The following is a 26,836-nucleotide window of genomic DNA, read 5'->3' on the forward strand; positions in this document are numbered from 1 at the left end:
TTTCATCAGTGTTCAGTATTTTATGTGTTTTCCTAGTTGTCATGTGTCCTGCACCTGAGAGCACTACTATTTTTTTTTTAATTTTTTTTAACGTTTATTTATTTTTGAGACAGAGAGAGACAGAGCATGAACGGGGGAGGGTCAGAGAGAGAGGGACACACAGAATCTGAAACAGGCTCCAGGCTCTGAGCTGTCAGCACAGAGCCCGACACGGGGCTCGAACTCACGGACCGCGAGATCATGACCTGAGCTGAAGTTGGACGCTTAACCGACTGAGCCACCCAGGCGCCCCTACTACTATTTTAAAAAGGGGTCATACACTGTCCAGGGCCTGGCCCTTCAACAGGTATTTTTGGAGTGTGTTTCATGCTCTCTGTTGTTGTGATTCTGGTTGCTTTATTTCCCTACTCCTATTGGTGGGTTGGCCATTCCACTAGGTGTGCTTAGATTTGTTCATAATGTAACCTTGGAAAAGAATTTAAAGAGTTGGGGAGGCGGTGATGGAAGATGTCTTATCCCATACAAAGGGAGAAATGACAGGGGCAAGGGAAAAGAGAAGAAGACAAAAAATTGACCAGGCAGAGAATCAGAGAAACTATACAACTTAATCTAAGGAGGGAAGAGAGAGAGAGAGAGAGACAGAGACAGAGAGAGAGAGAGAGAGAGAGAGAGGAAAATAAAGAAGAAGGAGATACAGAAGAGGTGCAGAAAAAATAGATTAAAAGTCTCCATGACCTGGCAAGTTGTCCCCCTGGGCCCCTGGAGATGTTTATGTCACTCTGTAGCCCGGATTCCTAGATTTCCACATCTTCTTGCCTCACTGCTGTGTTTGAGGGACTCGGTGATTTCACGTCCCCCTGCTTCTCTGTCATGTTGACTCACCCCCTCTTTAATGTGGTGTTAGATTTGATTTGTGGATGGTTTCTTCAGAAATTTTATTCCCATGCTTATGACAGAATTTTCTTTCTTATAGTATCTTTGTCTAGTTTTGGTTTCAGGTAATGCTAGCACTATAGAATGAGGGGAGAAATATTTCTCCTCTCCATTTTTTGGGGAGACTTTGTGTAGACTAGATGACATCTGTTCCTAAAATGTTGGCTGAATTTACCAGAGTAGCCACTTGGCCCTGGAATTGTTTTGTGTGGAAAGATCTTTAACTAAGACTTTAGTTTCTTTTATAGATATAGAGTTAGTTAGCTAATCTATTCTTTTTTTTCCCTTTATTTTATTTATTTTATTTCATTTCATTTCATTTTACTTTATTTTATTTTTAAGCAATCTTTACACCCAACATGGGGCTTGAACTCACAATCCAGAGATCAAGAGTCACATGCTCTACCAACTGAGCCAGCCAGGTACCCCTTATTCTTGATTGAGCTTGCTAATTTCTGTCTTCCACGGGATTTACCCACTGCATCTGAATTGTCAAATTAATTATATAAAGTTCATAATATTACTTTGTTATTTTTTTAGTATCTGTGAATGTCTAGTAATGGTATATTACTAATTTCTGATATATTGTTAATATTTCCTTTGTTTCTCTTCATTTCAGGATCAGTCTTGGTAGAAATTTATCCCTTTTTTTCACCTCCTGAAAGCATTTAGTTTCATCAATTATTCTCTATCATTTTTCTGCTTTCTTTCATGTGATTTTGACTTTGAGTTTTATTAGTTCATTTTGTCTGCTTGGTTTGGCTTTAATTTGTTTTCTTGTTCTAGTTTCTAAAGGTGGAACCAACAGACCTCTCTTCTTCCTCATCTTCTTCTTCCTCTTCTTCCTCTCCTTCTTCCTCCTCTCCTTCTTCATCCCCCTCCCATTCTCCTCCTCCTCCTCCTCCTCCTTCTTCTTGTTCTTCTTCTTCTTCTTCCTCTTCCTTCTTCTTCTTCCAGATGCTGTAGAAATCTATTGGAGTTATTTTACCAAAATTTTTCTCAATTGTGAAAAATTAAATTCAGTTCTTCAACCTTTAGAAAGAAAAAAGAAGAAAATCTCTTCACTAAAATACAGCAGAAAATCGGGTATCTGCTGGCCACATTGTGGCCATTTCACACAATTTTTAAGACAGGTAACTAAATACCAAGTTATTTCCTTTCAGGCCAGCCACAAAACTTTAAGGAATAGACCCTAGACGTGTCTGTACGTGACAGAGCAGGCTCCTGTTTGAGCCAGGCAGTTTTAGTATCATTTCCAGGGCTTAGCAATCTATGGCCCATGGACTGAATGTGGCTTGGCCTGTTTGGGTATGGCCCTGAGCTAAGAAAAGTTTTCAGACTTTTTAAAGGGTTGTAAACAAAGCAAAAACAAAGGACTATGTGACAAATGTACATGGTCTACAAAGCTTTAAATATTTACAGTTTGGCCTTTTACAGAAAAAGCTTGCAGACCCTTCATTTATACCAATGTTGTACAGAATTCAGACGGTGCGATTCCATTTCTGAGATAGTGTTCCTTTATTCTGACCCAGAATGTAGCAACATCCTACAAAGATGATCCTCTGATGTCATGTGTTAGAATTCCTTTTCTCTTTTTTCTTCATCTTCACATCATTAAAGTTCATCCTTCTCTCTCTTTCCATGAGTGTGGAGATTTTTCAATTTTTCATATATTAAGGCAGCGATCGCTTTTGCATCTCTGGCATCTATTTGCTCTCCCCAAATGTTTCTCTTTGCTTTTTCGTAGGGATAACATTTAACAGTCAGATAGGCTCTGATGCCGGCTTTCTGGCATGCTTGAGCATAAGCCTGACAGTCGACTTTTCTAGCTTTCACTTTTCCTTTCATCATCCTAGCCAAGAGCTCAAACTCGAGAGCAAAATTTTGGCAAGGTCCACACCAAGGAGCATAGAATTCAATCCCCCAGTGATTTTTCCCTTGCATAACTTTTTCATCGAAAGTCTGAGGCATTAGATCTGTGGATGCTTGAGGTAGAAATCCTAGACCCCAAATCTCTCTTCTAACCATTGTAACTGTGATACTTAAAAGCTTTATTTGGTTTTGGGGGAAAAATCTTATCTCAGGGTATCCCTGAACATTTTCTTGGGCACAAAAAAGAACGATACTGTTGGCAGTCTATACTGCCCACAGTAACTGTCCAGTTAGTGTCTGGGCCATTCTTTTCCATTCTGGCATTAGGCCTTGACATGGATGACACCACGGGGAGTAGAAGTCAACCATCCAGACTTCATCATGTTTTCTTTGTTTAACTAGTTCATTGGAAGTGGTGGGCATCAGGGAGATCACTGAAGGAGTCCTAAGATCCTCTATGAATTCCAAGATCTGTTGTTCAGCAGAGTGATGTCTTTCATACTCATGAACCTTGGATTGGTTCAATACCACTGTTGTTGGATCCGCCTGAATGCTTTATGTGTTACAGGGTCCCTCGTGAACCGTACAATCTAGTGTACCAAACGTAAGCTGACCACACAGATGCTTTGAGGCTTTTCGTAACTCTGGCAATAAAGCTCGACATGGTGGACAACATGGCACAAACAAATCAACAAGCCACGGTTCCTTGTCATCGGCAGGAAAATTTTGAGGTCCAGGCGTGGCAACATGAGAATTACCACTTTCTTTGGCAAAGGCCAGTATATCATATAGAATCTTCTTTCCGTGATGAATTTCATATTCTTTGGTTCCTTGTCCATTAAATACTGCTAGACATGGCTGAAATATAGAGCGATTACTACAGATGTCTGGTGCAGAGGCACAGTCAGCCTTGCCAACTTGAATATGTTCACTTTGGAGTAGAGTTTTGAGTTTCTTCAACTCAGGATCATTTGAATTTTCATGTTTTCCAAAACTAAACAATAAGAGCCACCAATGACGAGCCAATCGACCCATTAGTGTATTTGCCAAAAGCAGTTCAAAATCTGGAAGACTATGCACGATTTCCAAATATATTTCTCTAGCATCCAATGAATTAAGGAACAAAACCCTGCTTTTCTCTCTGTTATTTAATGTGGCGCCAGGAGGAAAATAGGCAGTAGTACTTGTCATAATACCAAACTTTTACAAAGTTTGCCCTGGGTGGCACAGTCCATCCATCCTACATTAACAACACTATGCAACATGCCCCTGACCCTGAGTCGTGTCTATGAAGTTAAACAATCTCCTCCTTTGCAACAAAAAATGATCAGCCGGCCAACGCCAGCAGCAAAAGCAGTTTCTATGGAGTGAACAAAATTTCCTGTCCATAATTCCGTCACTGTGCTTCTAACACGCTGCATGGCTAAACTCACCAAACTTTCCTTTGATCTGTCACCATGATATTTCACTGTGGCCGTTCCAGACCTGAAAAGGAAGAGGCTGGGAGATCCGTTGACTCCTTTCATTCGGCAAAGCATTCTATCATCACCACAGTTAACAGCACCAGTTCGAAGTAATCCATCTACTTCTTTCGCACAGTCTCTCCATGTGGGAGCGAATTCATGGCAGTGTGAACATCCTGGGGAGTAAAGTTCACAAACCACAGTTCTCCAGAATTAACAGCAGCATCCAGTTCTCTTCTATCCAGTGTTCTGCTTTCAGGATCATCGTCATAAATACCAAAATCATAACAACCATAATCCCAGCTTTCATACGGGCCATTTGCCGGATTATCTGCAAGTCCCTTTTCTCCATATTTTTCATACTTTTCCCACAGATCTTCATCTTTGAGTACCTCATATGCTCTATTTATTTTTGAAAAATCACTCTGTACTTTAGGGTTATTCATTTGTTTGTTTGGTTTATTTATTTATTTATTTATTTATTTATTTATTATTTTTTTAATGTTCATTTACTTTTGAGAGAGGCAGAGACGGAATGCAAGTGGGTTGGGGCAGAGAGAGAGGGAGACACAGAATCCAAAGCAGGCCCCTGGCTCCAAGGCATCAGCACAGAGCCCGATGCGGGGCTCCAACCCACGACCTGTGAGATCATGACCCAAGCGAGCGGAAGGTGGACGCTCAACTGATTGAGCCACCGAGGCGCCCCGGGTTATTCGTGGTTTTTTTTTTTTTTTTTTTTTTTTTTTTTTTTTTTTTTTTTAATCAGGATGTAGCTTCAATGCCAATTTCATGAAAGCTTGTCTTATTTCTCTACTGCTTGCAGTGCTGGATACTCCAAGTAAACTGTAAAAATCCCGATCTGTCCCCACTAAAATGGCCGTATACACTATTAGGAAACAGAATGACCATTTTCAGGTCCCGGATGTAGTCATTTTTGTTGAACCAGACTCCCATTCTTTCTCTTATACAAGTTCTGATGGAAGTGAACATTCAGATATACCAGATGAGAGAATATGCAGGTTTGAGAACTTGTGTTTACGTTACTCCAAGAGCGAATCAAGCATCATGAAATTTTCTCCCAAAGTGTCAATCTGTGTAGGGTCAGTAATCTGCACTTCCTCAGATCACAAAAGATATCAAAATACTTTGAGAAATCTAACTTTCTTAACATTCTGTTTCTCCTTTCTTCCTTTAATCCTAAATGTCGAAGTCTTCTCCTTACCTGCAAATGGTCTCTGGCTCATTTCTAACTCCTTGTCATGCAACCAGAACATACCTTTGTAAAGTATAGCGGTGGAGAGTAACAAATATTCAGACTAAAATAAACAACCCCAGGAAAACAGAGAACATCTTGTCCAATACCACCATGGGACAAGTGGTTCTCCTAGGGGTCCTTCGCAGCATGGACGTGGTGGACTTGATCTGCGCCAAGCCTCAGGGCCAGGTGGAAACTGCCGGTAAATGCAATAGGAAGGGTTCCTGGCTGCCATCAGCCCCGAATAGGATGTGAGGACAGGGGAAGGACGGGGACATCCCATGAAAGAGACTATTAAGTGCTGCTGGTTGTGCGAAGTGTCTGGCAGGACTAGGGTAAAAAGAGCCTGAGTAACCGAGTCTTAAGTGAGAGAAACTGTGGCAAGAAGCTGGGAAATGAGGCCGGCCGGAAGAAGGGTGATGATGTAGGTAATCAGAAAAAGATGGGGAGCTAGAACACAAAACCCATGGCAGGGGTGGAGAGGAAGGGAGGGGAGACAGGCTCACAGACATTGGGCTCTCCCTTCCAGAAGGGCCCATGCCTCCGCCACTGTCGCGGCCTCCGGCTCCAGCAGAGGGGGGGAGGGTGGCAGGGGCGGGGGGGGGGGGGAGGGTGGGTATGGGGGTGGGGGCGGCAGGGGCGGGGTGGGGGGGGTTGGCAGTGGCGGGGGTTGGCGCGGGTGGGGTGGTGGGGGGGCGGGGGGGCATGGGGGGAGGGGGTGTGGCGGGGGCGGAGGCAAGCGGTGGCAAGGTCAGGGGTTGGTGCGGGCGGGGGGTGGGGGTGGCGGGAGGGTCGGTGGGGGGGCAGCAGGGGCCTGGTGGCTGGGGGTGCGGGGGCAGGGTCGAGGGTTGGCGGGGGCGGGGGTCGGTGCGGGTGGGATGGCGGGGGTGGGGAGTGGCGTCGGGGGGCGTGGGTGTGGGGGGCGGGGGCTGGGGCAGCGGGGGGCAGGGGCTGGGGCAGCGGGGGGCGGGGTGGTCCAGCCCCTGCCCACCTCAGGGTAGGGTGGTCACCTCCTGCAGCTACTCCCCCACCTTCAATTCCGGGCAGGTGGCGCATCCCGCCCCCACCAGGCTGAAAGCCAGCTCTGTGGGCAGGTGAAGAAAGTTCTAGCTCTCCAACTGCCACAGGGGCAGGGTGGGGAGAGGCGCCTGGGAAGCAGCAGAGGAGCCACAAAGGCAGCAAGGAGCATTGCACTTCCCTCTTCTTTTTTAATGTATACATTCAGTGCCATCAGTCTTCATGTGAGTGCTACTAAAGCAGGACTCTACAAATTCTACTGTGGTTTCATTTTCATTCAGTTCAGAATCCTTTCTAGTTTTTTTCTCTTTTCATTACTTCTTTGACCCAGGGGATATTTCAATGTGTTCTGTAGTTCGCAAACAGTTGAGTATTTTCCAGAGATATTTTTGTTCTTGATTTCTGATTTGATTGCTTTGTGGTCAGGGTTAGGGTTAGGGTTACTTTTATGACTTCAGGCCTCTTGACTTCTTCCTTTTATTAAGATTTATTTTATGACCCAGAGTATAGTCTTTTTTGGTAAGTGTTCCATGGATCCTTGGAAAGAAGAGTGGTGGTCAAGTCTACTGTGTCCTTGCTGATGTTGTGCCTATTGAAATATCAGACTATAATTGCGAATTTGCCTATTTCGCTTTTCAGTTCTATCAATTTTTGCTCCAGGTACTTTGAAGCTATTAACAGATCCATAAACATTTAAGATTGCTATTCATTGACCCTTTTATGATTATACAATGACCTGTTGTTTATTGCTGGTAATAATTTTTTGTTTTGAAACTGTTTTGTCTGGTATTCATATAGCCACACTAGCTCAGCCTTCTTTAGTCAAGTGTTAGTGTGCTATATCATATTTCTGTCTTTTGAACAAATTTCTGTCTTGACATTTTAAGTGCATTTTGTATAGGTAGCATATAGCTGAGTCTTCCTTTTTTATCCATTCTGACACTCTGCGTCTTAGTTGAGGCTTTTAGACCGTTTTCATTTGCTGTGATTATTGATATAGTTGATTTGAATCTGTCATCATGCTGTTTGAATGTATTTGCATTTGTCCTATCTGCTCCTTGTTCCTGTTCTCTTCTTTTTCCGCTTTCTTTTAATCGAGTCATTTTTATGATTCAGTTTTATCCATTTATGATTTATTTATTTATTCACTTATTCACTTATTGATTTAGGCTTCCTAGCTAGAACTTTTCAGTTTTGCTATTGTGGTGGTTGGTTTAGGTTTTATAGTCTGTGGGTTAAACATCACAGTCTAGCTTCCATTAATGTTATACCACATCGTATATAGTTTAGGAAAATTACAATAGTTTACTTCCATTTCTTCTTTCCTAGACAGATCCTTCCTGGGTCTGTGGGATTATAGTTTTCATGAAGTTTAGGAAGATTTGAGCCATTTTTTTTCCTGTCCCTTTCCCCTGCCTCTTTGGGCAATTGTGTATTTCCCCCTTGAAGTTTTCTCCCGGGTTTCCAATGTTAAACTTCAGTCTTTTGTTTTGTGATGTCTAAAATGTGTTTATTCCTGTCCATCGTATTGTTCATGTCTAACATAATTTACATCTCTGTAAGTGCTATTTGGTTTTTAAAAGAATATTTTCTATGCCTCTAGTTATCTTTTCATGCTTTGTTTGGAGATATAGTTAGGTTGCTTACAAACAGATGGATCCTTTAGTGTTGCTATTATGAATTATTGGATGAATCCAGAGAGGTGATCAGCCTAAAGCAAATTATGAGTTTTTCTATCCTAGCTAATGTGAATAGATACTGTCCCTCGTGCTGTGGGAGCACCAGGCAGTGTTTCCTCTATATTTTCAGATTTTTTTCCCTTGATGACTTCCTTCCATGTATGCATTGGTTGTTACTCTGCTGAGTAGCCAAAGGGGACCCTCTGCAGATGTCCAGGGTTCTTTCTGTGTTCTGCTTTCTCCTCTCCTGGATGCTGACCTGTCATCTCTATGTGCCTTGAATTCACCAGACTCTCAGTTTCGTCACCTCGACTCAAGGAGTCTGGTGGAATCTATTTAAATTATTTATGTCTCCTGGGTCGTAGCCTGAAAACTCTCTCAAGGCAGTGAGCTTGGGCATGTGTTAGGCTAACGTGTTTTGTTTTCAGGGATCATTGTCCTTCATTGTCTGAAGTTCTGTGTCTTGAAAATCATGTTAAGATTCTAATTTGTCTGTTTTGTTTTTGCCTGCTTCAGGTAGGAAGATCAATCAGTACGTGTTACTCCATGTTGGCCAGAAGCAGGTTACAGTGGAACTTCGGCACATGCTCTAGACTGTCGAGAGTGCTTGTCTTCCTCCTTTGCTTAATTGACTCCTTCTCATCCTTCATTCCTCAGTATAGTTACCTCTTCCTCAGGGAAATCTATCTTTCTTGGGCCCAATCTGGATCAAGTTATGATCACAGAACTCTGTTTCCTAATAGGAACTATCTGAATTTAGACTTATCATTTGAGTTGTCTTTCTCCTTCACTAAACTTTAAGCTAATCGAGAACCAGGGGTCTTCTCTAGTGTATCTGTAGAGCTGAGTATAATGTCTTCCATGAAGGTATATATTTATTCAATCTGTGAATGAGTGAATTGAAGATGCACAGTCCTGTATATGCAAGAAGTACTCATATATTTTATTTCTGTTTCTGTTTCTTCTCTGATGCAGATTCTGCTGGCTTCTTAAAAATCCAAAATATACTTGTTTCCCATGAAAGATTAAGGAAAAGTAACAAAAATCACTGTAAACTACTTACGGGAAAAATTAAAAAAATGGAAAAAACGGTTAGTGCACTACAAAACGAGCTACGAGAAGCCAAAGACGTGATATCACGGTTAGAGCATCAAAAAGTGGAATGGGAACATGAAGTATGCAGTTTGAGGTATAGCATCTCGGTTTTAAATAAATATTTGAACTCTTTACTTTTGCACGACAGAAGTGTAGGGGCAGTTTTGTAACTGCAAACTTAACCTTATAGGATTTTCCAGGAAAGAAAACTTCTTTAGTGTTGTGAAGTGTGAGATTCTTGGAAATAACACAGGACGTTCTTAACAGTGAATACTTCTAATAATTTAATGTCTATTCCAAATCACAATTTTAATGGCCATGTAAAAGTCCACCATAGTCCAAGAAACATCATTATTTAACCAATTGAATTCTGCTTGTTTTTCATCTTTCTGTATTTTAATTAGTGCTGTCAAGAATGTCTTTTATATAAATCTGTTTCTACATTTCTGGTTACTTGGAATAAATTCTTCAATACAATATAATTTGGTTAAAGTATAAAAATTTTAATAAAGGTCTTTGATCCATATTTTTAAATTGTTCTCAGGAAAGCTTACATTAATTTCTGTACCTACCAACAGAGTATAAAATGGTCATTTTTCTCAAGACAGTAAAATTCCCCCAAATTGATTCCATTTGATTCTTAACATGCAGGGGTTAAAAGGTAAAGTGGGGGTGCCTGGGTGGCTCAGTTGGTTAAGCATCTGGCTTCGGATCAAGTGATGATCTCGTGAGTTTGAGCCCAGCTTTGGGTGGGCTCAAGCCCTGCTTGGGGTGAGCACGAGCCCCACTTCGGGTGAGCCCCTCTTCTCTCTCTCTCTCTCTGTCTCTCCCTCGCTCTCTGCCCCTCGTGGGATTCTGTCTCTCTTTCTCTCTCTCTGCCCTCGTTCACTTGTGTCATTTCTCCCTCAAGAAAAAATTTAAACAAAGGAAAATGGGGGTGCCTGGGTGGCTCAGTCATTCAAGCGTCTGACTTTGGCTCAGGTCATGATCTCAGGGTTTGTGAGTTCGAGCCCCGCATTGAGCTCTCTGCTGTCAGTGCAGAGCCCACTTCGGATTTTCTGTCTCCCTCTCTCTCTCTCTCTGCCCCTCCTTTGTTTGCATGGGCTCTCCCTTTCTCTCTCAAAAATGAATAAACATTTTTAAAAAAAGTAATACGGAAAGTGATTACTGATAAGTTTTTCCAACATCTCTGTCATAGGTAGATAAAATTAATTCAAAAGTGTATGCTGAAAGCTCATATTACTCTCTATTGTTTACTTAATTGATATGTATCCTGTGTTGTTCTAGAAGGGATTTTTAAGTGATTCATATAGTAGGTAATCTTCAACAAGGTAAGTTGCAAGTGTTGTGGAAGAAGAAACAAATGTATAGGGCAACAGATATTAGACTTGCTAGCCTAGACTTGGATGACAGTAATCTGCATGTGTATGTTGTGTAAACAACATCCGCAGATGCTCTCTTACACTGCACATCATTTTTGGAGGTACCTGTAATGTTTTGTCAAGTGGTAAATGTATTTCCAGTGAATTGATAAACTTGTTTATAAACAGCAACTTCTCTTTTTAATGAGTAACTGAATTATCTGTCCTGTGGAGGAATAATTATACCTGTGGGAAAAGGGGTAATTTTCAACTCTCACTTTCTTGAATAATTTCAAACTTCTTTCCTACAACATCTACCAGAGTTATTACTGACTAAAAGTAACTAAGTTGCATAATGCTTTTTCCTTGCTTCTTTTCAACGGTATATATGTTTTGGAAGAGATTAAAGTGACAAATTAAAAACATGAGCCCTAGAAAGGAAAAAAAAAAAACTTGAGAACATAGAAATTTCATTTGGACAGTAAGCCAATATATGTGGAGCCAGATCATAAGAGGAACTTTTTATTTCTAACAAAACAAATTTTAAAATAAGCACATTTAATTGCAGATTTACTTTAAAACAAGAGGAAGAAAAAAGAAGAAATGCTGATATGTTGTATGAAAAAATTAGGGAGAAGTTAAGAAGAATAGAAGACCAATATAAGAAAGAAGTTGAAACAAAACAAGGATTTGAACTCGCTCTTAGAACAGTAAACATGGAATTGAAGGCCGCAAAAGATAATTTGAATCAGGTAAATTACTTTTTGATAAAAAATTGTTTATTTCCATCAATATTATATAGTGTATTATACATATATTCTGTGGTATCCCTTTGATTCAATATATATTATTTAGGTTTAAAATAAATTAAAACATGGGATCATGTTCCTTGGAACATTTTTTTAAAGTTTTCCTCTTCAGCTTTTGACTTTTTTTTTTAACGGTATGAGACCAAAATCGTGATGAAACGTATCTCCAGGTTGTAGAAAAGCGCAGTGACAGTGGCAACTTTCTCCAGAACAGAAGGCCAGAGTATTACAAGATGGAAGTCTAAACAATCACTTTTACAAGCAAAAGGTGCTAGAAATGGCTCATAAGAAAACGAATTCTGAAATATCTTCTTTAGTCATTTTGAAGTACATGTGTGTATGTATTTGTATACATTCTATTTTTTAATTATTATTACTTTCTCTCCATGTATGTATATATAAATTTTAAAAACCCAACACTGTACATCATGGAAACTATAGAGGGTTTTAAAAGCACATATATTTTTGGGGAGGGGCATGGGGGACGGCGGCATTTTTTGTTTCATCGGATAAAATAATATTCTTGATTAAATGCATTTGTCTGCAACAACTAGTGACATTCATAATGTCCTCATCCAAAGGAGAGGCTTTTATTACTTTCTGTAGGAATCGATGAGCTTTCCCTAATCTCAAAACTATTGCTACTAGCAACATGTGTTTTGGTTTTGAACAGTTACTTCACTGCCTTGATATATTAATAGATCAGTTGAACACTTCTGCTAATGGACAGGAGGACGAGTATAGCCAGTTCCCAGATCATATTTTCGGTATCAAGTCTCCTACTTTTGAGAGAAGTAACAGTTTACTTCAAGTAGCATCCTCTTTCATTACAAGGAACTTTTGAAAACAATGGTACGCTATGGTATACACTTAATGACAATTTATTGATAGGTATTTTATTCCTAATAAAATAGTGGAGTGTCTTTCCCCTCTTTTATAGTTATTACTATTTTCAACATGAAGAGGAAATACAAGTTATTGCAGCAGTAAATAATTTCATGATTTTCTAAGAGATGTATAAATTTCACCTTATTTCCTATCAGTAGTTTGAAATTCAAGACTTCTTTCATATTTGTGTATTTACACTAGAGAAGTAGCAGTGGTTGGTGCAAGAGCACTAGTTGTGGAGTGAGAAGACCTGGGGAGAGTCCTGCAGCTCACCGTTTTAATCTCTCCATTCTAGAATTGTGATAACCAAATGAGTTCTTTGATATATGGAGAAGTGTTTATATTATAATACATTGCCTAGATTTGTCAGTTATCAATAGATCTATTCTTATAACTGACTATAGAAATGTTAGCAAAGTAGACATCTATGAAATATTCTCAGGAAAAAAAAGAATTTTAGGAAATTTAATCTGTCCAAGTAGATGCAGAGCTAACGATTTTACTGTGGGGTAGCTGTGTTTTTGATATCTACTGTAAACTCAATTTTTAAGTGTAGTCAGAGTTATTAATCTTTTATTTCAGGCCTTCTGGTTTGTTGTAAATCAGAGAAAGGCTTTTCCAATTCTGAGATTCTGAAAACTTCTCACGAATTCTTTTTTACTTTCATGCCTTCATTATCTTCAGTTAAAGTTCTGAACTTTTGGGAACTTATGCTTGTATAAAATTTGAGATTTGGAGCCAACTTCATTTTTTTCCAGTTGGATATTCACTTACTGTAATCTTTCTTTCTTTCTTTCTTTCTTTCTTTCTTTCTTTCTTTCTTTCCATGTTTCTTTATTCATTAGAGAGAGAGAGAACGCAAGCAGAGGAGGGGCAGGGAGAGGGAGAGCGAGAATCCTGAGCAGGCTCCTGACTGTCAGCACAGAGCCTGATGTGGGGCTTGAACCCACAGAATGTGAGATCATTCCCTGAGCCAAAATCAAGAGTCAGACACTTAACCAACTGAGCCACCCTGGCACCTCCTGTAACCTTTTCATTGTTTAAACATAGATTATGCTTTAATTTCAAAGAAAAGGATGATAATGTCATTTTATTGAATGTGATATGAAAATGTCCTTTGTTTTACTTAGCTTTCTGATAGTCGTGAGAAAATACAAAATCTGTTGCATAAAAACCACATGTTGCAGGATGAAATCGCCATGCTAAGACTGGAAAGAGACACCATAAAAAATCAGAACCAGAGAAAGGAAACGAAATATTGTGAAGACATTGAAAGTGTAAAGGAAAAGAATGACAATCTTCAAAAGACCATAAAACAGAATGAGGAAACATTATCAAAAACAATATTCCGATATAGTGGACAGCTTAATGTTCTGACTGCTGAGATTACGATGCTAAAGTCTAAACTGGAGAATGAAAAACAAAATAAAGAGAGCCTGGAAGCAGAAGTTGAATCATACCGTGCTAGACTGGCTACTGCTGTACACGATCATGATCAGAGTCAGACATCAAGAAGAGACCTAGAACTTGCTTTTCAGAGAGCAAGAGATGAATGGTTTCACTTACAGGACAAGATGAATTTTGATGTGTCTAAACTACAAGATAACAATGAAGTTCTTTCTCGGCAACTTTCTCAAGATGAAAGTAAATTCAATGCCCTGGAAATTGAGCTCCATCACATAAGAGATGCTCTCAGAGAAAAGACTTTACTTTTGGAATGTGTAAGCGTCCGAAATCAGCTCAGGTCACGATCTCGCGGTCCGTGAGTTCGAGCCCCGCGTCGGGCTCTGGGCTGATGGCTCAGAGCCTGGAGCCTGCTTCCCATTCTGTGTCTCCTTCTCTCTCTGCCCCTCCCCCCTTCATGCTCTGTCTCTGTCTCAAAAATAAATAAAAACGTTAAAAAAATTTTTTTTAAAAAAAGAATGTTTTGGATCATATGAAAAATCTCACAGATCAAAATAGTAGGTTCATATTGTTCCTACTTGCTACTAGTGATGTAATTCTTCTATATAGATGAAGTTGATTGAATTCATAAAGTAATGATGTTTATAGTGAGATTTTCATAAAAAACATTGTGAGAGTCTAAAAAAACCAACATTTTATATATACCATAGTGAGCATTTGGTTTAGTCCACCTTTGGCTACTGTTAATAATGCTGCTGTGAACGTTGGCATACAGGTGCGCGAGTCCCTGGTAATATTTCTCTGCGTGTTTCAAACGTCCCCAATCTTTGAGTGATCATTTCATCTTGAATTCTGACTTCTTCTTGTAATCTCATCCCTTCAGTGAGAGTTTGAGTTGGGTTATTTTAATGATGATTTGTTGTAATTTGTAATTACAAATCTGCAATTTATTCTCTTCATCAACAATGACTAGAGGTCATTACGCAAACGTCCTTCTCAAAGGAATGGACTTTTCTCCTTGTTGGATTTTGTAAAGGAAAAGAAATGCCAGTGAAAAAGTACAAATGGCTGCTCAGTCAGGGCCTTACCTAGAAACATAGGGCTCCTACCATTGCAAGTTCAGAAACTCTTTTTTTTTTTTCCATTCACTTGAGTTAATCAGCCTTTCAGAGATTTCACAATTCAATCTCAGAAAAGACTAATGTGCCATTCAGGATTCTAATTTATCGATATGTAGTGAAACCCCAAATATTTTCCAAGCAGAACAGTTAATGTCATCCCACTCTCACCCTCCTTTGTAGGACTCACATTGTAAATCCTAAGTGGGAGCAATGAGGTAGATACACTGACCAACTCATTTCTGTCAGTCACAAAAGCTATATAATATACATGCAAGTTTCATTAGACAGCTATACCCGTCAGGGGAACTAGAACATTCTGTTGACTGGTCCTTTTTTTGGCTGAAGAGACATTGAAAATTATTTTCTTTTCTAGACCTCTTATCAATGAGTCACATTGTATTAGGGAACTTTTCATGCGAGTAACATGACACTCCGTTGATCAGTCTTCTATGAATGAGAGTGCTAGACGTCCTGCTACTGTGTCCTAAAGAAATCTTTAAGGTCTCTAAAACTAAAATTTGTAAGAATATCCGATACTGATGAAGCTTAGTAAAGAATAATGAGGGATTTTCTGTAGATGCCTATAGAAAGGAATTAGGGTTATGGCATGAAATTATCTGCCACTTTAAAGTCTTCCCTGTGAAACAAAAACTTAGATAGTGTTCAGCCAACTCATTCCATAGCTCTGACTTCTCTAGAAGGTCCTTATCTCCTGAATCCCCAAACCAGAGTCTTCCTGGGTTGAGAAACTTTTGGTGGGTGGGGGGCCTTATTCTTTTTGTTGTATCTTTAGTTTTTTTTTTTTTTTAATTTGCATCCAAATTAGTTAGCATTTAGTGAAGCAATGATTTCAGGAGTAGATTCCTTAGTGCCCCTTGCCCGCTTAGCACATCCCCTCTCCCACAACCCCTCCAGCAACCCTCAGTTTGTTCTCCATATTTATGAGTCTCCTCTGTCCTCCTCCCTGTTTTTATATTATTTTTGTTTCCCTTCCCTTTTGTTCATCTGTTTTGACTCTTAAGTCTTCATACGAGGGAAGTCATATGAATTTTGTCTTTCTCCGACTAATTTCACTTAGCATAATCCCTCCAGTTCCATCCACGTAGTTGCAAATGGCAAGATTTCATTCTTTTTGATTGCCGAGAAATACTCCATGGAATCTATATACCACATCTTCTCTTTTTTTGTAATTTTTTTTAACATTTTATTCATTTTTGAGACAGGGAGAGACAGAGCATGAACAGGGGAGGGTCAGAGAGAGGGAGACACAGAATCGGAAACAGGCTCCAGGCTCTGAGCTGTCAGCACAGAGCCCGATGCGGGGCTCGAGCTCATGGACCACGAGATCATGACCTGAGCCGAAGTCGGCCGCTTAACTGAGCCACCCAGGCACCCCATACCACATCTTCTTTATCCATTCATCCATCGGTGGACAGTTGGGCTCTTTGCATACTGTGGCTATTGTTGAGAGTGCTGCTATAAACATGGCGGTGCATGTGTCCCTTCGAAACAGCACACCTGTATCCCTTGCATAAATGCCTAGTAGTGCAATTGCTGGGTTGTAGGGTAGGTCTATTTTTAGTTTTTGGAGGAAACTCCATACTGTTTTCCAGAGTGGCTGCACCAACTTGCATTACCACCAACAATGGAAAAGAGATCCTCTTCTCTGTATCCTCGCCAACATCTGCTGTTGCCTGAGTTGTTAATGTGAGCCATTCTGACAGGCGCAAGGTGGTATCTCAGTGTGGTTTTGATTTGTATGACCATCTGGATGTCTTCTTTCGAGCAATGTCTATTCATGTCTTTTGCCCGTCACTTCACTGGATTACTTGTGTTTTGGGTGTTGAGTTTGAGAAATTCTTTGTAGATTTTGGATACTAACCCTTTATCTGATATGTCATTTGCAAATACCTTCTCCCATTCTGTCAGTTGCCTTTTCATTTTGCTGATTGTTTCCTTCGCTGTGCAGAAGCCTTTTAGTCTGATGAGGTCCCAGTAGTTCATTTTTGCCTTTGTTTCCCTTGCCTCCGGAGATGTTTTGAATAAGAAGTTGCTGCAGGCAAGACCAAAGAGGGTTTTGCCTGCTTTCTCCTCGAGGATTTTGATGGCTTCCTGTCTTCCATTGAGGTCTTTCATCCATTTTGAGGTTATTTTTTGTGTAATGAACAACTTTTTATGTGAACATGTTTTGATTTCTCTTGGGTATATACCTATAAATACAGTTGCTGGTTCATATGGTAGCTCTGTTCAATAAACCTTTTTTGTTTGTTTTTGTTTTGTTTTTTCAACCTTTTGAGGAGGGGCAGGCACCTGGTGGCTCAGCCGGTTGAGTGGCCAGCTCTTGATTTCAGCTCATGTCATGATCTCAGGGTTTGTGGAATCAAGCCCTACATTGGGCTCTGCTCTGAGCATGGAGCCTGCTTGGGATTCTCTCCCTCCCTCTCCTCTGTCCCTCTACCCCACTTGTGCACTCTCTCTCAAATATGTTTAGAAAAATTGTTTTTCTACTTTAACCTTTTGAGGAACTGCCAGACTGTTTCCAAAGTGGCAGCAACATTACATTTTCATCAGCAATTTTTGAGAGTTCCCATTTTCCTGATTCTTGCCAATGTTTGTCATTATCTGTTGCTTTTATGATAGCAATTCTAGTGGGTATGAAATGGCATCTTGTGGTTTTTGGTTTGCGTTTTCTTATAACTAATGATGTTGAACATGTCTCTTTTATTTCTGAGAGAGACAGTGTGAGCAGGGGAGGGGCAGAGAGAGAGGGAGACACAGAATCTGAAACAGGCTCCAGGCTCCGAGCTGTCAGCACAGAGCCCGATGCGGGGCTCGAACCCACGAACAGTGAGATCATGACCTGAGCCCAAGTCAGAACCTTAACTGACTGAGCCACCCAGGCACCCCGAACATCTCCCTTTGAACGTGATTATTATCCATTTCTATTTCGTCTTTAAAGAACTAATCCATTCTTTTGCCCGTTTTTATATTGGATTGTTTTTTCATTATTGGAAGGATTATATAAATAGCCTACATACAAATCCCTTAGCAGATATGGGATTTTCAGGTATTTTCTATTTAGTCACTTGCCTTTTCACTTTCTTGATGGTGATATTTGAAGCATAGAAGTTTTTAATTTTGATGAAGTAAACTTAATCTGCTTTTGTCTTTTGGTGTCATGTCTAAGAAATCATTGCCAAATCCAGTCACAAACATATACACGTCAGCTTTTGTCGAAGAGTTTTATCATTTAGCTCTTAGATTTTAAGTTAATTTTGTAAATATGCTATGGGGTAGAGGTCTGATTTTATTACTTTGCATGTGGATATCCATTTGTCCCAGTACCGTTTGTTACAAAGACTATTCTCATTCCATTTAATTGTCTGGCACCCTTGTGGAAAATCAGTTCACTATAATGTGAGAGTTTATTTTTAGATTCTCAATGTTAATACATTGATCTGTCCTTATGCCAGTACCATATCAAATTTTATGAAAACTTTTTCCTAGTTATCTTGCAAATGACCAGTCACTTATGTAATAATAAAAAGCCAATGTAGTAGAACTTAACTTTGCTCCTATAGAGATTTTTGCTTCCTGAAGGAACCTTTCACCAGCCTATGCCTTGCTGACCCCATGACTTGATGTGAAGTCAGGCTCAAAAAGATAAAATGCTCTTTCTTTAGTGTGTTCAGACTTTATTTATATTTTTATTTATTTTATTTTTAGAGCATACACAAGCAGGATGTGGGGGTGTGTTTGTGCCGGAGAGAAAAAGAGAGACAGAGAGGGAGAGAGAGAGAAAGAGAGAGAATTTTTAGCAGGCTTCACACTCAGTGTGGAGACTGACAGGGGTCTTGATCCCATGACCCTGGGATCATGACCTGAGAGGTTGAGGCTCAACTGACTGAGCCACCCATGTTCCCCGCCTGTGCAAACTTTTAGTCTCTCAGTCAGTGCTGCCCACTTTCATTTCCATCAAATCTTGGCCATAGGATGTCTTGACTCAGTCTACCGTTTACTTCATTATATTTTATTCTCTCATTATAATGCATAGACTCACCCATACTTTTCACCATCTAGGAAGGAAAAGATTAACTCTGGGGTATTCCTCTTTCCTGTTAAGCAATCTTGCTAATCCATCATCTTGCAATTCACAATGAGATCCTCTTCTGACCTGGTTCTTGTGTGTAACACTGGTGTTAATCCTGTTCTTGGCACAGATCCTACATTCTTGGAAAACACAGTAGCCTGTATCGCTTTCTTTCACTTAAATAGAAAGATATGCATAGCTATGCATTATAGCTCAGCGTATAATTAATGGAATAAACATTACATCATTCAAATAATACAGTTGTACAAAGTGAGGTAGTATTAAGTTGATTTATCAGAGACAAATAGTAGATTGGTAATTTGAATGACAAAAAATTTTTGAAGCCAACTTGTATGATACGGAGAAACATTGTGGGACAACACAAAGATGAAATGGTCTTACCTCCCCCCACAAACAAGGTTGGAGTAAGGTAAAGGAGAATGTGCAGTTAATTGAAGTAGTGCTAAAGGACAGTACATTTGTTGTGCTACTGAGAAGATGAAAAATGATTTCATAACATTCTCTTTATTTCCTCACTGAGGGAAGGAGAATGAAGATTGAGTATTCAATGGATTAAAAAATACTCAAAGCTGCCTATTTCCTTTAATTGAAATCAGATCAAAGGCCCAATTTTGGTTATCAGATTGACTCTTTCTAGTTTTTCAACTATTGTGCTTCAAATCATATGTCTCTGTGCTTCTACCTTCACCTGAGGGGAAATTCTAAAGAGGCATTCCTGCCTACTTGTAAGAATTGTTGTAAGTGAAGGGAATCTTAGGAAACTATCTTAGACACAGGAAGATGGCAGAGGAGTAGGAGGACTCTAGGCTTGCCTCATCCCACGAATACAACTAGATAACAATCAGCTCACCCTAAATACCCCAGAAATCGACCTGAAGACTGACAGAACAAACTCCACAACAAAAGGGAGAGAAGAGGCCACATCAAAGAAGGTCCTTGATGCAGAAATGTCGTCTAGAAGAGAAACAGATCCTGGCTGCTGCAGAGGGGAGGGAGTCAAGGTTGTGGATAAGGGTGAGAGAGAGGAACGCACAGGGGAACGCACAAAGAGAACATTTCCCCATACCCACTGGCTTGGAAAACAAGAGGGGCTGCATTGCGTGAGTCATTGCCACCAGTAGTGCTTAAAGTCTGGAGTTTTAAAGGGCATCCGGTTTAGCTGGGTTACAGCCCTGAGGTACTGCACTGCTCTTGGACAGAGGGCAGGCAAACAACGTGGGAGCATACAGCATGGATACAGTGATCTGAAGAGTGCCTGGGGCACACAGTGGGGAGATTATTTGCTGTTCTCAGAGCACGTCCCTCAGAGGCAAAGTTCAGAGAGACCTGTCTGTAGGAACAAAGCCGCTGGCTGACACCATCTCCTTCTCCTGCCCCTCACCACAAACATAAAGCCACCTGCAGGAAGCAGTGCATTGCTATCACTGGCTACCTAACTTGCTTACACCAAGCACCACCCCCTTGCACTCTGGTGGAACTACCCTTCTCAATCACTCTTGCTTGAGTTCCAGCACAGCAGACCCCTCCCCCAGAAGACCAGGACAAACGCCTGCCCACACCACATCTCCCAACCAGAGAGTTTCCCTTGGCCTCAGTTCCAGTAGAGGTGGTGACAGGTCTCATTTCCTAAGCAGACCAGAGCACACCTAGTTAAAACTCGCTACATTCAGGCCAGGGACCAAACACACACCAGACCAGGCAAGGAGAGCCTCTGCAGACGACTGGCCTGAAGGTTAGCATAGCCAGAACACAACAGCAGGACACAGGCAGCACACACTGGTGACACTCCCTGAAGTGCTAGACCCTAGGCATTACATGACGTCTTTTTCCTAAGTCCATTACTTTCGGGAGCAGGTGACATAACTGGCTTCTCTAACACACAGAAGCTGGCAGATACTTAGACAAAATGAAAAGACAGAGGCATTTATCCCAAATGAAAGAACAGGATAAAGCCATGGCCAGAGACCGAAATGGGACAGATGTAAATAACACGCCTAATGGAGAATTTAAAACCATGATCATAAGGATATTCAGTGGACTTGAGAAAAGAATGGAAGACATCAGTGAGACCCTTACCACAGACATAAAAAAGTTCAAGGATCAAAGATGAAGAGTGCAGTAAAATGAACAGCAAGCTGGAAGAAGCAGAGGAACAAATTAATGACCTAGAAGACAAAGTAATGGAAAACAATGAAGCTGAAGAAAACAAAGAAGAATTATCCAATGCATGAATAGACTTAAAGAACTCGGTGACTCCGTCAAATGTAAAAACATTCATATGATAGGAGTCCCAGAAGAAGAAGAAGACAGAGAGAAGGGGACAGATAATTGATTTGAAGACACAATCACTGAAAAATTCCCTAATGTGGAGAAGAAAACAGACATCCAGATCCAGGAGACACAGAGAACTTCCATCAAAATCAACACCCAAGATATGTTGTAATTAAATTTGCAAAATATACTGCTAACATCTTTTTTTTTTAGTGTTTTGTTTTTTTTTTGTTTTGATTTGCTTTTGATTTTTCTGTGACAGAACGCAGACACAAGCAGGGGAGGGGCAGAGAGAGAGAGAGAGAGAGAGAGAGACAGAGAGAGAGAGGATCCCAAGCACTCTCTGTGCTGTCAGTGCAAAGCCCACTGGAGGCTTGAACCCACGAACTGCGAGGTCACGACTTGAGCTAAGATCAAGTCATGCTTAACCGACTGAGCCACGCAGGCGCCCCACTGCTACAAATCTTAAAAGCAGCAAAACAAGTCATTAACTTCCAAGGAGAAACCCACAAGGCTAGCAGGAGATTTTTCAACAGAAACTTTGCAAGGCATAAGGAAAAGGCATGATATATTCAAAGTGCTGAATGAGAAAAATCTGCAGCCAAATATACTCTATCCAGTAAGGCTATCATTCATAATAGAAGGAGAGATAAAGAATTTCTCAGACAAAAATGGAAGGAGTTTGTGACCACTAAATCAGCCTGTAAGAAATATTATCGGGGACTCTGAGTGGAAAGGAGAGATCAAAAGTGACAGTATAAAGGCAGAAAATGTAAAAGCAGTAAAAATGTATATTTCTGTAAAAAAAAATCAGTCAAGGAATGCCCCCAAAAAGGATATACAATATAATAGCTTATCCAAACCATGGGGAGGAGAAAAAAAAATGAGTTCTAACTTAATTGACCATCAACTTAATAGAGACTGCTACACGCAGAGGAGGCGATATACAGATTAATGCTTATCATATACCAAAACCCACTAATAAACATGCAAAGAATAAAGAGAAATAAATCCAAATATATCATTAAAGCAAATTAGAAAGACATCAAAGAGAGAAAAACAATAAAGGATTTGAGAAAATCTCCAGAAACAACCACAAAACAAGTAGTAAAATGACAATAAATACATACCTGTCAATAATTACTTTGTATATAAATGGAATAAACACTCCAACCAAAAGACCTAGGGTGACAGGATGGATTAAAAAACACAACCCATCTGTATGCTGCCTATAAAAACTTCATTTTAGACATAAAGATACCTGCAGATTAAAAGTGAGGAGATGCTTGCACTATTGGTGGTAATGCAAACTGGTGCAGCCGCTCTGGAAAACAGTGCGGAGGTTCCTCAAAACAATTGAAAATAGAACTACCCTATGACCCCTCAATAGCACTACTGGGAATTTATGCAAAGGATACAGGAGTGCTGATTCATAGGGGCACATGTACTCCAATGTCTATAGCAGTGCTTTCAACAATAGCCAAATTGTGGAAAGAGCCTAAATGCCCATCAACTGATGAATGGATAAAGAGATGTGGTTTATATATACACTGGAATACTACCTGGCAAGGAGAAAGAGTGAAATCGTGCTATCTGTTGCAATGTGGATGGAACTGGAAGATATTATGCTACATGAAATAAGTCACAGAAAGACAGATGTCATATGTTTTCGTTCATATGTGGAACTTGAGAAACTTAACACAAGACCGTGGGGGAGGGAAGGGGAAAAATAGTTAGAAACAGAGAAGGAGAGGGGCAACCCATAGGAGACTCTTCAATGCAGAGAACAAATAGAGGGTTGATGGGGGGGGTGGGTGAGAAAGGAAAGTGGATGGTGGGCATTGAGGAGGGCACTTGTTGGGATGAGCCCTGGGTGTTGTCTATAAGTGATGAACCACAGGAATCTACCCCCAAAACCAAGAGCACACTGTACACGCTGTATGTTAGCCAAGTTGACAATAAATTCTATTAAAAAAAAATGAAAACGAGGGGATGGAGAAAAATTTATCACGTTAAAAGAAAAAGTAGCGATACATTTGTTAGACAAAAGAGTCCTTAAAACAAACACTGTGGGGCACCTGGGTGCCTCAGTCATCTGAGCGACCGACTAGGTCTTGGCTCAGGTCATGATCTTATGGCTGGTGGCTTTGAGCCCCATGGTGGGCTCCAGGCTGACAGCATGGAGGCTGCTTGAAATTTTCTCTCCCCCTTTCTATGTCCCTCCCCAACTCTGTCTCTCTCAAAATAAATAAACTTAACCAAAAACAAAGACTGTAGCAAGAGCCAAAGAATGCTACTATATCATAATAAAGGGTACAATCCAATAGGAAGATCTAACAATTGTAAATATTTATGCCCCCACCATGAGAGAACTCAAGTACATAAAACAATAACCAACATAAAAGAACTAATTGATAATAATACAGTAATAGGGTAATTTAACACCCCATTTACATCCATAGATCTTAATTAAAAAAATCACCAAAAAATACATCTTAACAGAAAATCCCCAAAGAAACAGTGGCTTGGAACCATACAGAGAAAGACAGATACCATATGTGTTCATTCTTATGTGGATCCTGAGAAACTTAACAGGAACCCATGGGGGAGGGGAAGGAAAAAAAAAAAAGAGGTTAGAGTGGGAGAGAGCCAAAGCATAAGACACTCTTAAAAACTGAGAACAAACTGAGGGCTGATGGGGGGTGGGAGGGAGCGGAGGGTGGGTGATGGGTATTGAGGAGGGCACCTGTTGGGATGGGCACTGGGTGTTGTATGGAAACAAATGTGACAATAAATTTCATATATTAAAAAAAAAAAAAAAAGAAAGAAAGAAACAATGGCTTTGAATGGCAGAGCGGACCAGATTGGACTTAAGAGATTTTTTCAGAACGTTCCATCCTAAAACAGAATACCCGTTGTTTTCAAGTGTACACGGAACATTCTCAAGAATGGATCACAAACAAAAAACAGGCCTTAATTATTAAAAAACAATACATGCAGGTTAAATAACGTGCTACTACACTGGAATGGGTTAAGCAGGAAATACAAGAAGAAATTAAAAAAAATACATGTATACAAATGGAAATGAGAAAACAATGGTCTGAAACCTTTGAGATGCTGCAAAAGTAGTCCTAAGAGGGAAGTACAAGGCAATATAAGCCTACTTCAAGAAGCAAGAAAAATTTCAAACAACCTAACCTTACACCTAAAGGAGCTAGAAAAAGAACAACAAATGAAGCCTGAAGCCAGCAGAAGAAAGCAAGTAATAATGATCAGAGCAGGGGGCCCTTGGGTGGCTTAACTGCTTAAGTGTCTGACTCTCGATTTTGGCTCAGGTCATGATCTCACAGTAGTGAGATTGAGCCCCGTGTTAGGCTCTCTGCTGGCAGCATGGAACCTGTCTGGGATTCTCTCTCTCCCTCTCTCTCTCTCTCTGCCCATCCCCCACTCATGTGTGGTCTCTCTCAAAATAAAATTAAAAAAAGAGATTAAAGCAGAAATGAATGATACACAAACAAAAACCAGATAAAACTAGAACAGATCAATGAAACCTAGAGCTGGTTCTTTGTAAAAATTAATAAAACTGGTAAGGCGTTAGCCAGAGTAATCAACAAGAAAATAGAAAAGACCGAAATAAATAAAACCACAAATGTGAGAGTAGAAATAAGAACCAACACCACAGAGATACAAACATTTATGAGAGAATATTGTGAAAAAATATATGCCAACAAATTGGACAACTTAGAAGAAATGAATAAATTCCTAGAAACATATAACTTACCAAACAAAAACAGGAAGAAATAGAAAATTTGAAAAAAAAAATCAATAACCAGCAAGGAAACTGAATCAAGAATCAAAAAACTCTCAACCAACACAAGTCTAGGACCAGATGACTTCAGATGTAAATTTTAACATGTAAAGAAGAGCTAATACCAAAAAGAAAGAAAGAAAGAAAGAAAGAAGAAAGAAAGAAAAAAGAAAAAGCTTAACCTGTCCTTTTCAAATTGTTCCAGAAAAACATAAAAGGAAGGGAAATTTCCAAATTCATTCTATGCCAGCTTTACCCTGATACCAAAACCAGATAAAGACACCACAAAGAGAATTACAGGCCAGCATCTCTGATGAACAGGCAAAAATCTTCAAGAAAATAAGCAAACTGAACCCAACAATACATTAAAAAATCATTCACCAGGGGCAGGGACAGCTGGGTGGCTTAGTCAGGTAAGCATCCAACTTCAACTCAGGTTACGATCTCATGGTCCGTCGGTTTGAGCCCAGTTTCAGGCTCTGTTGACAGCTTGGACCCTGGAGCTTATTTCAGATTCTGTGTTTCCCTCTCTCTCTGTCCCTCCCCTGCTTGTGCTCTTTCTCAAAAATAAATAAACATTTAAAAAAATCATTCACTATAACCAAATGGGATTTATCCCTGGTTTGCAGGGTGGTTCAATATTTGCAAATCAATGAATGTGATACCTCATATTAATTTTCAAAAAAGCATAAAACCGTATCATTGCAATAGATGCAGAAAAAGAATTTGACAAACTATAACAAACTATAACATCCATTCATGATGGATGTTTTTTTTTTCATTTCATTTATTTTTATTTTTCTTCAATGTATGAAATTTTTTGTCAAATTGGTTTCCATACAACACCCAGTGCTCATCCCAAAAGGTGGCCTCCCCAATACCCATCACCCACTCTCCCCTCCCTCCCACCCCCCATCAACCCTCAGTTTGTTCTCAGTTTTTAAGAGTCTCTCATGCTTTGGCTCTCTCCCACTCTAACCTCTTTTTTTTTTCCTTCGCCTCCCCCATGGGTTTCTGTCAAGTTTCTCAGGATCCACAGAAGAGTGAACACATATGATGTCTGTCTTTCTCTGTATGGCTTATTTCACTTAGCATAACACTCTCCAGTTCCATCCACATTGCTACAAAGGGCCATATTTTGTTCTTTCTCATTGCCCTGTAGTACTCCATTGTGTATACAAACCACAATTTCTTTATCCATTCATCAGTTGATGGACATTTAGGCTCTTTCCATAATTTGGCTATTGTTGAGAGTGCTGCTATAAACATTGGGGTACAAGTGCCCCTATGCATCAGTACTCCTGTATCCCTTGGGTAAATTCCTAGCAGTGCTATTGCTGGGTCATAGGGTAGGTCTATTTTTAATTTTCTGAGGAACCTCCACAGTGTTTTCCAGAGTGGCTGCACCAGTTTGCATTCCCACCAACAGTGCAAGAGGGTTCCCATTTCTCCACATCCTCTCCAGCATCTATAGTCTCCTGATTTGTTCATTTTGGCCACTCTGACTGGTGTGAGGTGATATCTGAGTGTGGTTTTGATTTGTATTTCCCTGATAAGGAGCGACGTTGAGCATCTTTTCATGTGCCTGTTGGCCATCCGGATGTCTTCTTTAGAGAAGTGTCTAGTCATGTTTTCTGCCCATTTCTTCACTGGGTTATTTGTTTTTCGGGTGTGGAGTTTGGTGAGCTCTTTATAGATTTATAAATTTTGGATACTAGCCCTTTGTCCATATGTCATTTGCAAATATCT

At 40.1% G+C, this 26,836-nt stretch overlaps 1 protein-coding gene and 1 pseudogene across 1 annotated transcript in view; one reads left to right on the plus strand and one right to left on the minus strand.

Moving 5' to 3' along the window:
- Nucleotides 1-26,836, plus strand: part of ANKRD30B (ankyrin repeat domain 30B) — a 106,394-nt gene that overhangs the window by 64,262 nt on the left and 15,296 nt on the right. Inside the window, exons 12-15 of the mRNA XM_042909677.1 lie at nt 9,195-9,408; nt 11,244-11,427; nt 13,503-14,093; nt 25,495-25,500. Coding sequence (XP_042765611.1) covers nt 9,195-9,408; nt 11,244-11,427; nt 13,503-14,093; nt 25,495-25,500 — 995 coding nt within the window. The remainder of the gene's footprint in view (nt 1-9,194; nt 9,409-11,243; nt 11,428-13,502; nt 14,094-25,494; nt 25,501-26,836) is intronic.
- Nucleotides 2,548-5,222, minus strand: LOC122203392 (annotated as a pseudogene).

Source organism: Panthera leo, chromosome D3 (assembly GCF_018350215.1).
Source record: "Panthera leo isolate Ple1 chromosome D3, P.leo_Ple1_pat1.1, whole genome shotgun sequence".
In the NCBI taxonomy this organism is placed as follows: Eukaryota; Metazoa; Chordata; class Mammalia; order Carnivora; family Felidae; genus Panthera; species Panthera leo.